This window comes from Helianthus annuus, chromosome 6, assembly GCF_002127325.2.
Source record: "Helianthus annuus cultivar XRQ/B chromosome 6, HanXRQr2.0-SUNRISE, whole genome shotgun sequence".
Classification (NCBI taxonomy): domain Eukaryota; kingdom Viridiplantae; phylum Streptophyta; class Magnoliopsida; order Asterales; family Asteraceae; genus Helianthus; species Helianthus annuus.
Window position 1 is genome coordinate 77,207,969 of NC_035438.2, and position 18,768 is coordinate 77,226,736.

An 18,768-nucleotide genomic window follows, 5' to 3' on the forward strand; every position below is an offset into this window, starting at 1 on the left:
ACCCTTTCCCGGGCTCTCGTTAAAGAAGGTATATGCCGAATCGCTCAGGTCTATGTATGCACCGAACGAAGTCGATGGAGAGTCCTTCACGGCACAATCGGCACAAGGACGACTATCGTCCAAGTCTTCGCTAGGTATGAAGGTATTTTTGGAAGCAACGAGGTTGTTGGAATGCGATCCCAACATTTCTTCATGGTCATCGTTTTGGGGTGGATCAATAAAATCCTTCCTAAGCTCTTTTGACCAATTTAAAATTAGATTTTCTAGTTGAAATAACTCGTCAAGGAGCATTTCTCCTAGAATATCTGGCTGGGCGCATTCGAGTGAGAGATAGTGATTATTTTTACTTTCGCCCCTCTTAAGGTTATAAGGAGTCGGTGGGTCTATGTAGTGGGGCCTATAATTTAGAAAGTAACATTCTAATTCTTTATGTTCGCCTCCACATAATTGACACCACGTACCATAAGAGTGCCGAAAGTAAAAAAGAATTACCATCACTCATGTTTGTGTCAGAAATTACCAACCACCGGGATCTAACGGTTCTGTTTTCAGTAAGTGAATCTTGGGCATGGGGGCGTGTTGAGTGAGCTCGGCCCTGTGTTCAGCTTACTGTCTGACTTAAAACAGGATTGCCAGTTCCAATGATTGGGCACGGGGCGTGTTCAGCAGGCACGGCCCATGCTGAGCTCTGCAGAAGCTGAAAAACTAAGAAAATCCTAAAAAATTAAAAAGAAAAATAAAAATATGATTAGGCCGTTGATTCCTAACTTTCTTAAAATCCTTGTGTCCCCGACAACGGCGCCAAAAACTTGATGCGTGCAAGTGTGTATATGTTTTAGATGTATATTTTAAGCCCTTTTTACACTTTTAGCCAAGTTTTAAATTTATAAAACACGATATTCACTAACACTAAACACACATATGGGCAAGTGCACCCATCGTGGACGTAGTATAGTGTTGGTAAGATACCGAGGTCGTCCAAGGACACAAGAGCTTTTAGTACCGGTTTATCCTCAACGTCTAATCAAATCAAAAGTGTTAGAAAAGATTTTTAAACTAAGAAAACAAAAACTAACTAAATGCTGAAAAATAAAACAAAAATAAAAACAGATAGACAAGATGAATCACTTGGATCCGACTCGTGTATTAGTATAACCTTTGATTATTTTCGCACTTTTGCACTTATTTAAGAGATTATCTTTAGTTATTGTAGTAGGCCCCTCTTTTGAAGGCGACGTTACCCTCAACCCAGTAGTTTGAGTCAGCAAGGATACAATCCTAAAGGGTCGGATTATTGAAAGATAATGAATTAAGTTATTAATGCAAATTATGGTAGGCCCCTCTTTTGGAGGTGACGTTACCCTCGACTAAGTAGTCTGAGTCAGCAGGGATACAGTCCTAAATAGCCGGGTTATAGTATTAATAGTAGTTAACTTATGAGGGGGTCAAAGAGTTTGGATCCCCGCCATCCAATACCAATGGGTATTGAAGGAGATCCTACTAAATTTGACCCAGGTCCCTTGCAGGACCTCTAAACGCTGAACAAGGGCAAGACCCTTATCAAACCGTTCCCTTAACCCCCGACTAGGTAGCCAACATACCTCCATATAGACCGTGGAGATATGAATGGTGAAAATCTTTTATTTTATATAGACAGTAAAATAATGCCAAGACACCACGGACAAACGATAAGGAAAGATCACCTTCAACATAAGCAACTAGTTATTAAAGTCATTAATACAAAACCAAATAAAAAGTGCAAAAGATTAAAAATAAAAAGTATTATACTAAACACTTGTCTTCACCAAGTGATGTAAGAGACTTAGGCAAACATGGCCTTGATTGTCAAGAACTCTTACGATCAATCTTGGATCCCGAGACGACTCACACACTCTATGATGGACAATGGATGATGGTGGTGGATGATGGTGTTATGGTGGTGGTGGGTGGTGGATGAAGTGTGAGAGAGGTGGTGTGCCAAGGGATGAGTTGCAATGAAGCCAAGCACTCCTATTTATAGGCTGAACAGAAGGCTGGGCACGCCCCGTGTCCGCTGGGCACGGCCCCGTGCCTGTCTGACAGTCTCTCTCTTCATTAATTGTAATTCGCAATTACAATTAATGCGCCTGCAGTACTTTCGCCACGCCCCCGTGTTCACTGGGCACGGCCCCGTGGTGGGCAATAGAAGCTTCTACTGGTTTGTCTTTTCTGCTGCTTCTTGGGCACGGCCCCGTGCTGGCTGAGCACGGGGCGTGTTCAGTTTTTGCCTTCTTTATTTTGCTTGGGAGGATGCTGTCGAGGGGTCGGGCAATCCACTTATGTTCCTTTTCTTGTATTTATGTTAGATTTAGTTGTCTTTTTGCTTCTTTTGTTAATTTGAGCTCATTTAATCCTGAAAATACAAAAGGAAGACAAAAACACTCTTTTTCCAACATTAGTACTTAAAAAGGGTTAGTTTTATGCCTCATTTGATGTAATTTATATGTTGCATTTTACACACATCAAGCTCCTTGTCCTTTGCAGCTCCTGACATTGTGACCCATGTTCCCACATTTACCACACTTGATGCTAGTTCCCTTTCTGGTCATTTTACCTCCTTTGTCGAACTCCTGCTCAAGCTCTTTTTCACCAAATGCCTTCTTTCTTTTCTTCTTAGGCCTTCTAACCTGTGTATGATGCTTTGGTGGGATGAGTGTTGTTGGACACTCTGAAGGAGTCCACATCTCCGGCCGTTGATTGGCTCTATCACATTGTGATAAACTTTCTTCCATGTTGACAGCCAATACACTTCATCCACCCACTCTTCTGGTATGCCAGCATCAATGCTATTCCTTAACATATCCCATATGGTTGCAACTGCATGTTTGCAAGGCATCCCTGTCAAATCCCACTTCCTGCATGCACAAGTTTTATGTTTAATATAACAACCCTAACGTAAACCGACACCCTTGAATATTTTTCCAACACCCTATTATAATGAAATATCCCGATATGTCTTATATTACACCCCGTATGTGAAAACCGAGCCCAAAATGTAATATAACATATAAAATAAATTAAAAACACTAAAAATTAAGCTGAGGCGGGCCGCATAGGACCTCACCTCAACTTAACGCGGGCCGTATGAAGGTGTATCCGGATTCCTTTGATTTCTTTAGTTAACGCGGGCCGCATAAGAGAGTCCGTTAGTTAACGCGGACCGCGAGTGTCTCAAATGGTGGCGCAGCCCGGTGATGACACGTGTCATCATCGTGGCGGACCTATACGCTGACCCAGCCAAGCTACGCGTTGACCCAGCGTTGACGCGGGCCGCGTAAGCTTGGCCTGTTCTTTACGCGGGCCGCGTGGAGACGCGATTATAGCCCTATATAAGAAGGCAACGGGCTTTCACTTTCCGTCGTTCATTTTCTTTCTTTCAATCTCAATTTCTGTAGTGGCGTTATTATACCCGGGCATTATACCCCCTAAATAGCGAGGTTCTGCTACGATGTAAGTATTATAACCCCTGGAGACGTATTAGATACTCTGCCCGATTGATCTAGGGTTCCGTAACGGCTGTCGTGGTTCTGCCCGACGTAGTCGTTGGAATGCCGTCTCAGGGAGGGTATTACTAATGTTAAAATGGGTTATTATGCTAACACACGTGCATTTGTGTAAATTATAGATATTCACCAGGAAACCCTAAAGAAAAACCTAAGACAGCAAAGTGAGTAATCTCCTTTTTGTTAACAGTTTTTACAAAACCTTAACTATTTTACAATGCAATTTAGCAGTGATTAAGTCTTTGTAATTCTTCAGTTACTGCCGGTATTATGGGGTTTTGTATACATTACTTGATAATCTTCACAATTGGACGAAGAGTTAGCCAATGTGTGATATGACCATAGCCACAGATCCGGTCGACTGGCAAGTACTGAATGAGTAATTGTGTAGATATAAACATTGTAATCGCCCTCAATACTCTTTAAATTAAATTAATATTTCTTGGTTAAATTGGGATTCACTCACCAGTATTTTCCACCGACAAAATGTTTTTAAAACGCATTTCAGGTAACACAATGTGAAAGCCAATTAGAAGCCAGCTGGACAGCACTGAAGGCTTGAAAAAGTGGCTATAAAAGTTACCTAAATAAAAGAAAGCGTTTATTTCAATAAAGTGGGATTTATCCCTATAAATCAGTTTGTAATGAAAACTTGGGTTTTACCCATGTGTTTAATATTATAAAATATGGTGGTTTACTCTGATTTAAATATTTCCTAACTACGGTCCTGATGAAAATTTCCGCTGCCAAATTGGATAATAATATGATACCACCGAAACTGGCTCACGGCCGCCCGTTCCCGGGAACTAGGGATCGGGGGTTGTCACAGAAGGTGGTATCAGAGCTATGCCACTGATTCAGCCACAGAAGTGTTCCGCTGACATCAAAATTCAAAGTGTTAGGAAATAAATTACGGGAATACGTGCATAATTGTATTTTCTTGCTATGTGTTATCTGACTATTTGTTAGTTTACAGTATGAGCGACCAAGGACCCTCTGACGTGTATCGTCAATTGTCTGGTTCGCCTAGGAGCGAAGGCACCTCCTCTTCTCAGCCTGCCCTCTCAGGGTACTCTGCTGATACGAAAGAAGGAATCTTTGTGTTTAAGGCTCAATCTGAAGAGCCATTTCCTCAGAAAAAGAGGGGATGGTTCAGTAGGGGAGCGCACGAGCGTAGGAAACGTATGAAAAGGTTACAGGAACAGCGAGTGTTAGCCGCAGCAAAAAGAGAGACTGATGCCTATTATCAGGATATGCTCAATAGGGGTATAGCTAATATCCATATTTTAGCAACCACTGCTGCTGACCCAAACCTGGAACAAATGCTAGCACCCCAACCACAACCACAAATTCCTGACCAACCCATGGAAGTAGAAAACCCTGGAAATCAAGTAGAAATGCATGATTTCAACCCAGAGGAGATACCTAGGGTACCTGCACCAAATCCCCTAGACCCAAACAACTACGACCCCTGGTGGGACGATGTTAAGGACTACGTGCAGCAAAACCCAATACAGGAAAATGTGCCAATACCCAACTTAGGAGCCTACCCAGGGTTAGATCCTCAAGATCCCTACAACATTAGTGATGCATATGTTAGGGAAATTTTAGAGAATCCATACCCATACCAGGCCCCTATCCCTCCATATCAGGAACCCGCACCCCATATTCCAAACCCAGTCCTAGAACCTGCACCCCCAATAAGTGCAGAAAATGTCCAAGAACTTAGGACTTTTGGTGAGGAAATTTTAGAAAGCAGTGAGAGAATGCGACAAGTGGGAGAGCGTCTCGTATGGAAATACGATGAGCGCAATATGGATTTTTGGATGAATCCATATCAGTGAATGTGATGGCAGGAACGGTAGTAGTAATAATAATAATATAATATAATAATATATGTGTGTATGTGTTAGAAAAAAAAACTACGGATGCATACTACTAGTATTGTAGCTTTACATTTCAGTCGGTATTGTAATTTTAAATTCAGCACTAGTGTGTAATGATGCATAATATACGAATAGAGTAAAAGTCGCAATGCTCGACGCTTTTGGCTAAAAGTGCGTGTCATGTGATTGGCTACATTCAAATATTATTTGTGGTATTAATATTTGGTAAATGTTTAAAATTCAGATGGCCGACGAGGGAAATCAAGATAATCTGAATAATGATAACCAGAGTAACATTAACGTGGTTAATGAGAATCCGGACAACAATAACAATGGAAACCAAATGGATAATAGTGCCGTTCAACACATAGTGGCACAAGGAATTATAGATGCAATGCCATTTATTATTCAAACGGTTCAAGAAGCGAATAATAAAAGTAAGCATAGCAGTAAGCGACCAAGTGAACCGGAACACAGCGTGAACAATGGACTCGTACTTCAAGCGCCCATTCCCAAAAGAAGAAGAACCATGCCATATGGTTGTTCTTATAAAGAATTCTGGTCATGCAAACCAATAGAATTCTCGGGTAATGAAGGACCCATTGCAGCTCTACGCTGGATAGAGAAAACTGAGGCTGTTCTGAAAATAAGCAAGTGTGCTGAAGAAGATAAAATAATGTTTGCTTCTAATTTATTTAAGAATGCAGCTCTAGAATGGTGGAACACTATCCTCCAGTCAAGAGGAAGTGATAGGATATATAACATGGAATGGGAGGATTTCAAAAATATGGTAGAAAGGAAGTTCTGCCCTCCCAATGAAAAAGAACAGATAGCAAATAAGTTTCTGAATCTTAGAATGACAGGGGTAGACAGTAAGGGTTACACTACCACATTCTTTGAATATGCTAGGATAGTACCAACCCTTGCATCACCTGAACCAGTGTTAATCTCCCATTATATCTGGGGATTAATTGGGGAAATTAGACATGTAGTCAAGGCCGCTAGACCTCAAACCATAGAGGAAGCTGTAGAACTAGCCAATACCTTGACAGATGAGTTAATCCGTACTAGAGAAGAAGACCAGAGAAGAAACCTATCCCAAAGGCTTACTCAAGAATTCCGTTCTGGGAATTCCAACCGTAGAAATGTAGGTTCTACATCTGCACCTTATTGCAAGTATTGCAAAAGGAAGCATTCTGGAAAATGCTCCATATATTGCAATTTTTGCAAAACGGCAGGTCACAAGGAAGAAGACTGCAGGAGGAAAGCCAACAACCGCATGTGCTTCAACTGTGGAGAAAAAGGTCATATCAAGCCAAACTGTCCAAAGTTAGCTCTAGCTGCAAACAACAAGAACACTAAAAATGCTAGGGCATTTGTTCTAACTGCAGATGAAGCCAAGATGATTCCAGACATCATAGCTGGTACGTTCTTAGTTAATGATATTTTTGCTAAAGTATTATTTGACTCTGGTGCAAACCAAAGTTTTATTAATACTTCATTTTGCAAACTCCTAAATCAATCATTAACTAAACTACCACAAGAATGTCTAGTAGAAACCGTAAATGGAGAAACCGTTAGGATTTCTGAAATCTTGCAGGGAGCAAGAATAAAAAATTTTAATCAAAAATTTATTGCAAACCTTTACCCAATGAATCTGGCTGGATTTGATGTCGTGTTAGGAATGGATTGGTTGATAGCCAATAAAGCTAGTATTTTATGTGATCAAAAGTCAATTCAAGTCAATTCACCAAGAGGTGAAAAGATCACAATTAAAGGAGATAAACCATCTAGATCCACTAAATTCATCTCTGTGATGAAAACTGCAAGTTATATAAGGAAAGGATCTATAGTGTATTTGATTTCTATAATCACTAACACTAAAGGAAAAGAATTAAAAGACATTCCAGTAGTGTCCCAGTTTTCAGATGTCTTTCCAGAAGAATTGCCAGGACTACCGCCAGATAGAGAAGTTGAATTCAGAATTCACCTGCTACCAGGGACAGCACCAATTGCCAAAGCACCTTACCATTTGGCACCCGCGGAAATGCAAGAACTGAAGAAACAACTAGACGAATTGTTGGAGAAAGGATTCATACAGCCAAGCTCATCGCCATCGGGAGCGCCGATTTTATTTGTTAAAAAGAAAGACGGATCAATGCGTATGTGCATTGACTACCGAGAATTGAACAAAGTCACGATTAAGAATCGGTATCCATTACCGAGGATCGATGATTTGTTTGATCAACTTCAAGGAGCTCGATTTTTCTCTAAAATTGATTTAAGATCAGGATATCATCAATTAAAGGTACAGGAAGAGGACATTCCTAAAACCGCATTCCGAACAAGGTATGGTCATTATGAATTTACTGTCATGCCATTTGATTTAACCAATGCCCCAGCCGCATTTATGGACATGATGAACCGAATATGTAAGCCATATTTGGATAAATTCATAATTGTCTTCATAGATGATATTCTAATTTACTCTAAAAGTAAAGAAGAGCATGCAAAGCACTTGCAATTACTTTTAAGTTTATTGAGAAAGGAAAAGCTTTATGCTAAGTTTTCAAAATGTGGATTTTGGTTAGAACAGGTGCAATTCCTCGGACATTTAGTTAACCATGAAGGAATCCATGTGGATCCAACAAAGATCGAGGCAATTACCAAACGGAAAACCCCTGAGTCGCCAACTGAGGTTAGAAGTTTCTTAGGATTGGCCGGTTATTATAGAAGATTTATTCGAGATTTTTCTAGAATAGCCATTCCTTTAACTAAGTTAACCTGTAAATCTGTTAAATTTGAATGGGGACCAAAACAAGAAGTATTTAGAATCCTTAAGCAAAGATTAACCCATGCACCCATACTAGCATTACCAGAAGGAACTGAAGACTTTGTAGTCTTTTGTGACGCTTCTAAGTTAGGTTATGGATGTGTATTAATGCAACGTCAAAAGGTTATAGCTTACGCCTCTAGACAGCTTAAGAATCATGAAGAAAATTATTCAACCCATGATTTGGAATTAGGAGCTATAATTTTTGCCCTTAAGATTTGGAGACATTATCTTTATGATAGTAAGTTTACCGTTTTTACAGATCATAAAAGTTTAAGGTATATCTTTGGGCAAAAAGAGTTGAATATGAGACAGAGACGCTGGATGGAATTACTTAGTGACTATGATTGTGATATCCAGTATCACGCAGGAAAAGCAAATGTAGTGGCAGATGCTTTAAGTCGAAAATATCATGAAAAGCCAAAAAGGGTACGTTCTCTTAAATTAAATCTACAAGTAGATTTAAATGATCAGATTAGAAAAGCATAAGAATCAGTAATCAAGAAGGATACTGAAAAATTAAAAGGAATGATTAAGGAATTAGAACAAGGAACAGATGGAATTTGGAGATTCCGTAACAAGAGAATGTGGATACCTAAATTAGGAAATTTACGTCACCGTATATTAGAAGAAGCCCATAAATCTAAATATACGATGCATCCAGGAAGTGATAAAATGTACCAGGATTTAAGGAAAAATTTCTGGTGGATAGGAATGAAAAAGGATGTAGCAGTATATGTTTCTAAATGTTTAACTTGCTCACAAGTTAAAGTTGAACATCAGAAACCCTCGGGTTTATTACAGCAATTAGAAATGCCAGTTTGGAAATGGGAATTGATAACAATGGATTTTGTTACCAAATTACCCAAAACAAGAAAAGGTAACGATACAATCTGGGTGATTGTAGATAGGCTAACCAAATCAGCTCATTTCTTACCAATGAAGGAAACCATTAGTATGGAACAATTAGCCAAATTATATGTAAATGAAATTGTTTCATTACATGGAATTCCTTCATCAATTGTTTCTGATAGAGATAGCCGATTTACTTCTCATTTTTGGTCAAGTTTCCAAAAAGCAATGGGAACCAAGTTGAACCTAAGCACAGCTTATCATCCTCAAACAGACGGGCAAAGCGAAAGGACAATCCAGACGATGGAAGACATGCTTAGAGCTTGTGTAATTGATTTCGGAGGTAATTGGGACGAACACTTACCTTTAATAGAATTTTCTTATAATAATAGTTATCACACAAGTATCAATACCGCACCATTCGAAGCACTTTATAGACGAAAGTGCAGAACCCCAGTCTGTTGGGCAGAAATTGGGGAAAAGCAACTATCTGGACCTGAGATAGTACAGGAAACAACTGACAAAATCATTCAAGTCAAGGAACGACTGAAAGCAGCACGTGATCGACAGAAGAGCTACGTTGATAACAGACGTAAGCCGTTAGAATTCCAAGCAGGTGATAAAGTGTTACTAAAAGTCTCTCCTTGGAAAGGAGTGGTAAGATTCATTAAAAGAGGAAAGCTTAGTCCCAGGTATATTGGACCTTTTCAGATTATTAAAAGAATAGGACCTGTAGCCTATCAGCTACAACTGCCAGAGGAAATGGCAGGAATACATGATGTATTTCATGTATCTAATCTCAAAAAGTGTCTAGCCGATGAATTAATCGTAGTACCTCTCAAGGATATAGAGGTAAATGAACAACTCAAATTTGTAGAGAGACCTCTACAGATTGAAGATAGGAAAATTAAGAATCTCAAGCATAAGAGATTAGTTCTGGTCAAAGTGAAATGGGACTCCAAAAGAGGACCTGAGTATACATGGGAACTCGAATCAGAAATGCAAAAGAAATATCCACACTTGTTCCAGTAGATCTCGAGGACGAGCTCTAAAACAAGGTGGGGAGGATATAACAACCCTAACGTAAACCGACACCCTTGAATATTTTTCCGACACCCTATTTTATTGAAATATCCCGATATGTCTTATATTACACCCCGTATGTGAAAACCGAGCCCAAAATGTAATATAACATATAAAATAAATTAAAACACTAAAAATTAAGCTGAGGCGGCCCGCGTAGGACCTCACCTCAACTTAACGCGGGCCGTATGAAGGTGTATCCGGATTCCTTTGATTTCTTTAGTTAACGCGGGCCGCATAAGAGAGTCCGTTAGTTAACGCGGACCGCGAGTGTCTCAAATGGTGGCGCAGCCCGGTGATGACACGTGTCATCATCGTGGCGGACCTATACGCTGACCCCGCCAAGCTACGCGTTGACCCAGCGTTGACGCGGGCCGCGTAAGCTTGGCCTATTCTTTACGCGGGCCGCGTGGAGACGCGATTACAGCCCTATATAAGAAGGCAACGGGCTTTCACTTTCCGTCGTTCATTTTCTTTCTTTCAATCTCAATTTCTGTAGTGGCGTTATTATACCCGGGCATTATACCCCCTAAATAGCGAGGTTCTGCTACGATGTAAGTATTATAACCCCTGGAGACGTATTAGATACTCTGCCCGATTGATCTAGGGTTCCGTAACGGCTGTCGTGGTTCTGCCCGACGTAGTCGTTGGAATGCCGTCTCAGGGAGGGTATTACTAATGTTAAAATGGGTTATTATGCTAACACACGTGCATTTGTGTAAATTATAGATATTCACCAGGAAACCCTAAAGAAAAACCTAAGACAACAAAGTGAGTAATCTCCTTTTTGTTAACAGTTTTTACAAAACCTTAACTATTTTACAATGCAATTTAGCAGTGATTGAGTCTTTGTAATTCTTCAGTTACTGCCGGTATTATGGGGTTTTGTATACATTACTTGATAATCTTCACAATTGGACGAAGAGTTAGCCAATGTGTGATATGACCATATCCACAGATCCGGTCGAGTGGCAAGTACTGAATGAGTAATTTGTGTAGATATAAACATTGTAATCGCCCTCAATACTATTTAAATTAAATTAATATTTCTTGGTTAAACTGGGATTCACTCACCAGTATTTTCCACTGACAAAATGTTTTTAAAACGCGTTTCAGGTAACACAATGTGAAAGCCAATTAGAAGCCAGCTGGACAGCACTGAAGGCTTGAAAAAGTGGCTATAAAAGTTACCTAAATAAAAGAAAGCGTTTATTTCAATAAAGTGGGATTTATCCCTGTAAATCAGTTTGTAATGAAAACTTGAGTTTTACCCATGTGTTTAATATTATAAAATTTGGTGGTTTACTCTGATTTAAATATTTCCTAACTACGGTCCTGATGAAAATTTCCGCTGCAAAATTGGATAATAATATGATACCACCGAAACTGGCTCACGGCCGCCCGTTCCCGGGAACTAGGGATCGGGGGTTGTGACATTTAACATTCACAACACACTGTGATCTCGAACCTGTTACTTGATACTTGTCTGAATCAACCATTAAAACAGACATTTCAGCAGCTTGTTTCTTGATCTCATCGAAGACCTCAGTGGCATGAGGTGTCAGTGGCCCCATACACTTTGCTTGCAATTTCTTGACATTCACTATCCTCTTGGTCATGTACTCCCGAATGAATTCTAGGCATGTGATAATCGGCTTGTCCCTTGCTCCTACGATTTGTCTGTTAAAGACCTCACATACGTTGTTCAGCAACATATCACATTTAGCTCTTCCAGAAAAGTATGCTCTTGACCAAGCAGTGAATGGGATCTTTAAGTTGTAAAATTATTAAAGTATTTGGATTAAAAGTAAAATAATAATTAAAGACAAAATAAAAATTAAAGACAAAAAAAATCAAGTGGGTACAACCATTTTTGCTAAAATTACAACTAATAATGCAACAAAGTATGGAATAGATGTCTTCCTTCCGGCTGACCAAAGCAAATTCTTGTAAAGATCTCCACGCCACTTGGATTTCATGTTCTCATGAATGTGCCTCAAACAAAATCTGTGCTCACCATTAGGAAAAACAGCTAGCATAGCAGGAATCAGACCATGTGATACAAAAAGCAATTAATCACAATATTTTGCTACGAAAGTTTTTTTGCAATGTAATAATTAACACTTAAGAACTTATTACCTTTTGTTTGTCACTGATGAAGGTGAAACAAGAGTTAGCCGTACACCCTAGGTCATCTCTCAACAGTTGCAAAAACCATTTCCAGGTTTGTGTTGTTTCTGCCTCAACAAGGGCATAACAAACTGGATATATGCTATTGTTCCCATCAATACTAACAACACTCAAGATCTGTCCAGGAAATGGACCTTTCATGAAACAACCATCCACACCTAGCAATGGTCTTCCAATCATCTTAAATCCTCTCAACATAGAGACAAAACAAAAATAAACCCTTCGAAACTGCCTTGTAGAACTAGCTGAGTTCCCACATGGCTCCACATCAATTTTAATTGTACTACCTGGGTTGGCTTTTAGAAGTTCATCACAGTATGACATTAGCAGACCATACTGTTCTTGGTAATCACCATAGATCTTCGTAGTTGCTATCCTCTTGGCTCTAAAGACCTTATGTAGTGATATTTCAAATTGATGCTTCCGAAGCAGTTGACTTTGGATTGCTTGAATTGGCATGTCTGGATTGCTTTCAATCATAGGTTGGATCTCTCTGGCAATCGAACTCATTGTGTACAAAGAAACGACCCTTGTTGTCAAACAATTGTGTTGATTATGAATGGTCTTCACACACCACTTATCCTTGTCTGTGTTCCTTGAGATGTGAACTGCCCAAGGACAGGTGGGCTTGGTATGCCTTTTAAGGTGCTTGTATTTTTGCCCTACTTTGGTGCATTTACTATTTTGCCCCTCTTCCCCCTTTTTATTTACAGGACCAAGTAGTGGTGGATTGCTTCCAAAACATACTACCCTATACCTTAACAATTTATTTTTTAGAATAAACACATCCCTCCTTGCCTTAAGAGCATAATCTTTCACCATCTGATTCATCTTTTTCTTGTCATCAATAAGCTGACCAACATAGAATGGCAGATCATTTGGACCTTTTAAAGCACTCTTATTTCTCCTCCTTATCTTCCTGGCAACCTTATCTCTAAGGCTTGAATTGTCATCAGACCCACTTTCAAAATCCTCCAGGTCAACAGGCACATGACCTTCTTTGCTTCTGTCATCATCATGATCCCCATCACTTGAACCATCCAGTTCTTCCCTAGTAAAATCAACATTAGCCCTGAACCTCTGCATATCCACCTCTATTTCATAAACCAAATTATCTTCCTCAACATACTCATAATCAGGATCACTTCCTTCACTCTCTTCCTCATCTTCATTCATACTATGATTCTGATTATTTATTGTAAATGACGCGGGAACAATTGCTTTGCATGCCCCTACAGGACCTTCACTTGTATTTTCCAATATTGTTGACCTCCGGTGTTCAACATACATGTCTATCATGTGGACTCCTTGACGCACATGATCAAAGATAGGCTCTAAGTCAACATCAGATTTTAATGTCCTAAGACCAAAATCCAACGAACAGTACAGTTCCTTGTAATGAATGCAGATAAACAAACCATCATTGTATCCTAATTTCTTAACCATCTCCTCTAAAACATCAGTATTGAACACTCTAAAATCTACATGATCAATGTAGTTCATCTTCCCACCAACGTATTTCCTATTTGGGTTTTCTACAAAATTACCTCCATGGTGAAATTTAATGGTAAATTGAGATTGGGTTTCTCCTATAAACACACATCAACAACAAATTAACACAGAAAAAAGTTAAATGTTTACCTAATTTAGACCCTGTGAGCTTGCATGTCACTTACGGTACATTTCAGCCGGTTCGAAATACTGATCTTCAGCTCGTACCTTCCACAATCGAAGATCCATGCTCGTAACAGACTTCTAATCTGTTGTAATTGTTGAAGAATGCCTGATCGCCGATGCAGAGCTCTTCAATTTCGAGTTAGGTTAAGTTCAGGGTTTCAAAGTGATGAAAGGGTGATTAAATGAGGTTGCAAGTCAACAGGAAAGCAAAATTACCTATTTGCCCTTTGACCATTAACAGAAAACGCTAACATCTAACGGAAACTTGGCCCGGGGGGTAAACATGCGACATAACCCCAAACAGTGGGGGGTAAAAATGCAATTATTTCCTTAGGGGGGTAGACATGCCAATGACCCCTAACCTCAGGGGGTAAAATTGCAGTTTACTCTTCTTCGTATGTTTCAAAAAATTTAACTTTTTTCTTACACATGTGTGATATAACCTTCATATTACTTACACACATGTGCAGGTTAGTAAAGTTTCATTAACGCCTCTAAATTTTACTTAGTTTACCTTTATTTCTTTTATCAATTTATATTCTTACACTTTAAACTCTAACAAAGTTATCAAAAAGCCCCTAAACTTCAATAAAGTTTTCTTTTAACTTTTCTTATTGGGTTTTCTATTTCAGTTCTTATACTGAGTGTTGGTATCGTATCGATACCATAATAAACTAAACTGATATCGAATTCCGTTCGAACCGCAAGGTTAATTTACTAGTTTTGTGAAATTTTGGAAAGACGAATAAACATTGTAATTCTATCCTTTTACTTTTGTTTAAGAAACTTCTAAGATTTTAAACGATGAATGATTCATTATTAAGTGTCTCATGTAAAGAAGTCATCTCAATGGTTTCTAATAGCATCCGTAAGATTTTCCAAGGTTAACTCAAAATTAAATTAGTTTTATGAATTCCGTTTCAAACCTTTTAGTTTGACTAACTTGAAACCAGGCATGATCACACCCATAGTTTCTCTATCTTCTCAACCAGAGTCATAGTTACAACTTACAACTATTATATTAAATATATTAAATATATTATATATTTTCATTAAATCTCAACCAGTCATAGTTACAACTATTATATTTGCATTTAAAACTAACCTAGCACGACTTTTCAAAGTTGATCAAGTACGGCTCTAACAATCTAACATATCATATTCACCAAAGGTTTCACAATAAATGTTATATTTTAAAAATCCTTTTTTATAAATAGTTGGTATGAATCATAAAATAAATTTGAAAAGGATGTTCAAACAATATTGTATGTTAAAAAGGTTATATTCTAACAGTATCAAGGTATGTGTATAATTGAATTTAGAGTAAATTACAAGTTTTGTTCTTTATGTTTATATCAAATTGCAGGCGCTGTCCTTTAGCGCAAAAGTTGACGAGTTTTGTACTTTATGTTTCAAAATTTTGCACGGTTTGTCCTTTGAGCCTAACTCAGTCAGAATTTTTGGTTAAGTATAGTCATGTGCCTTGCACATGAGGACATACTTGTCATTACACCTTCACAGGGGTTATTTTGTACACACTTAATATTGAGGGACTGAATCTATAAAACTCAAAAATAAAAAAATTAAAACTGTTTCTCCTTCTCTCTGAACCATGAGAACCCAATCTCTCTCTAATCTCTCGGAACCCCTCACCACCACCACCACCACCATCACCCCACAACCTTCACCACCGCCACCCACCCCACCTCAGCCTTCACCGCCTCCACCCCCACCTACCGACCACCCCAACCCTACTGCGTCAACCATCACCACCGTTTCTCGCAGCGGCCGCCAGTTGCAGCGGTACAATCAAGGCCAACGTCAAGTCGTTGGGTCAGTACTGTCACTAATCTATGATTGGCTTCATGGTTTTTGCATTTTGTTGTTGGTTTTTAGTTTTTCCCCAAATTTGGATTGATATCTTCATTTGTGCCCTAATTTAATGGGATAAATGATTCTAGATTACAAAAATTGAAAGCTGTTTATCGGACATTTTGTAGAGTTTTTGTGAAATTGAATGCTTAATTTGATGAATTGAAAATTAATAATTTTAATACTTAGATAAATTTGAAGAAAACTTGATTTCAGATTGGAAATATGAAATTAGGAAAATGATTTAATGATTTGGGGAAACTGAGTGCTGAGAATTGGTATTATTTTATCGATTTTTTTTTCTAAATATTTGTTTACTAAAATGAAATTGAAATGTGATGCAGATGTATACCTTACAGATTAGCAAAATGCGATCAGATGTGAATTTATAAGATGCATTAGAAGTTCTTGTGATCAGTGCACAAAGAAAAGGCAAAGGAATGTTGTTCCCTAAGGTATTTACAAGCCACCGTTAACCACCGCACCACTACAGACAACCAACAATCCGGGAAGCATGTTTACACAGTGGGAGATATGATTAAACATGGGATTTTCAGATGCAAATATTTTATTTTAGGACGAAAAAGTGCAAATTTGGTCCGATTGTATGGTGGTTGTAGATGATGAAGGGAGGTAGTGGTGGCGGTGAAGGGTGGTGGTGGAGGTGGAGGATGGTGGTGATAAGTGGTGCAAATTTGGTCTGATTGTATGGTTATAAAAATAATATCTTAAATTATTTTGTTTTATTTTTACATAATAGCCCCTTGATATAATTTATCTTAAACAATAACCCCTTGAATGCTGAAATTACAATAGTACCCTCATGTGCCTTGCACATGACTAGATTTAACCAAAAAATCTAACTGGGTTTAGCCTAAAGGACAAAACGTGCAAGATTTTGAAAGGTAAAGGACACCGCCTGTCAACTTTTGCGCTAAAGGACAACGCCTGAAATTTGATGCAAACATAAAGGACAAAACTTGTAATTTACTCTTGTATTTATTTGTAAGTTCTAAAAGTTATATCATAATTCATAATAGACAAAATGTATAAATTTAATAACACAAGTAAAATGGTCTGTAATTAGTAGGGATAAATATTTGGTACCGGGTACTGGTACTGAATTTCGGTACCGATTTGACACTTACTTTTTGGCGTTTTTGATACGATACCGGTAAATTACTGATTTTTATCATCAAATACCAGATGCTTACAGTAGATTTTCGATACTGATACCAATACTATTTTTTATGATTTTTGATACATATAGTGGTATCTGCCCATCCATTGTAAGTAGCAGTTAAAAAATTAACACTGTATTTCAATGATAAAATAACCTATATAAATATAATATTGAAATATACAGATAGTTAGTTTAGTGGTTTTGTGTTGGTGACCATGGGTTTCACCAACTTCTCTCACCTACCCCACCAAGATCTAGTGCTACTTTCCACTTTCGTCTTCCGCTCACCTTTCAAATTTCTTTTTCTTTTCAACTTATTATTATTATTATTATTATTATTATTATTATTATTATTATTATTATTATTATTATTATTATTATTATTATACATATTAATTTCAACTTGCCATGATAGTAAAACAAATTTCTTATGTTATTATATTCATTTTTTTTTAATTTTCAATTTCATCTCATATACATTAAATTATATATGTTTTTAATCAATTTAATTTTTATTTAGTTCAATATTATACATATTAATTTCAACTTGCCATGAATAGTAAAACAAAATTTTTATGTTATTATATTTTTTTTAATTTTCAATTTCATCTCTTATACATTAAATTATATATGTTTTTAATCAATTTAATTTTTATTAATTCAATATTTTTCCTATAACTCGCGTTCAGTATTTTTCTAGCTAAATACGTGATTAATATATTTTTTATTGATGTGTCTGTATAAATTTTGTTTAAAAAAGAGTTTTATTTAACATAATTTAGTGGTGAACTGAACCGATACTCGCATAAGTTCTTCTATTGTTTGTTATTATCGGATCCGATACCAATATTCTTTTTTTATATGATTCTCTATTGACATAGGTACCGGTGTTATTATTAGAACGGGTAACGGTATTCTTTTTTATGGTTTTCAATGTAAAACATATTTATTTGTGCATATTATCATCGACTTTAAGCCGAAAGCCGGTACAATAGTGATACGAGCCAAACCAGTAACGAGCAAATTCCCACCACATCGCGCACAAAATATATAAATCTAGAACCATGTTGAAGAGTAACATCTGTTTTTAAGATATTATATAAAAAGTTTTTATGCTCCATTTTCACCCATTATACCTTAAATAATATATGATTCTAACCATTTTTGTTTTTTATTAAATTTGATTTTTCCTCTGATAACTTGCGTTCATTATCTTTTTGTTGTTAAAGATGAATACGCGACTTTGTTTAATATATTTTTCTCGGCGTTCATGTATGAACTTTGTTGAAAAAAAACATGACCTTAAGCCAAGTGTTAGTATCATAGCCATAACGATATTGTCATGAAACCATCTGATACCGCTCTAATTCCCGTCGCATTGCGTGAGGAAATTTTGCTAGTTATTATTATTATTATTATTATTATTATTATTATTATTATTATTATTATAACAAATTTCATAGGTTATTAATAGCTAAATACAAGTTTTTGATGCATAGTGAATGTACAGCATCTTAAAGCAATAAACATTTGATGGCATTTTACAAGCTTTTGAAGCATGGTAATTGTACATCTTTTGACAACCAAATAACCAATGTACATCTTTTAACAATAACTAATGTTTTAAAAACCGGTTTTAAAATCATATGA

At 37.4% G+C, this 18,768-nt stretch overlaps 1 protein-coding gene across 1 annotated transcript; it reads right to left on the minus strand.

Annotated features, from left to right (window-relative positions):
- Positions 1–11,972: 11,972 nt before the first annotated feature.
- Positions 11,973–12,976, minus strand: LOC110864142. The gene is made up of 2 exons (XM_022113218.2): positions 12,336–12,976; positions 11,973–12,228 (listed from the first exon to the last, which is right to left on the minus strand). The coding sequence occupies exons 1-2, from the start codon at positions 12,894–12,896 to the stop codon at positions 12,193–12,195; spliced, it is 597 nt and encodes a 198-aa protein (XP_021968910.1). The 5' UTR covers positions 12,897–12,976; the 3' UTR covers positions 11,973–12,192.
- Between the last annotated feature and the right edge of the window lie 5,792 nt (positions 12,977–18,768).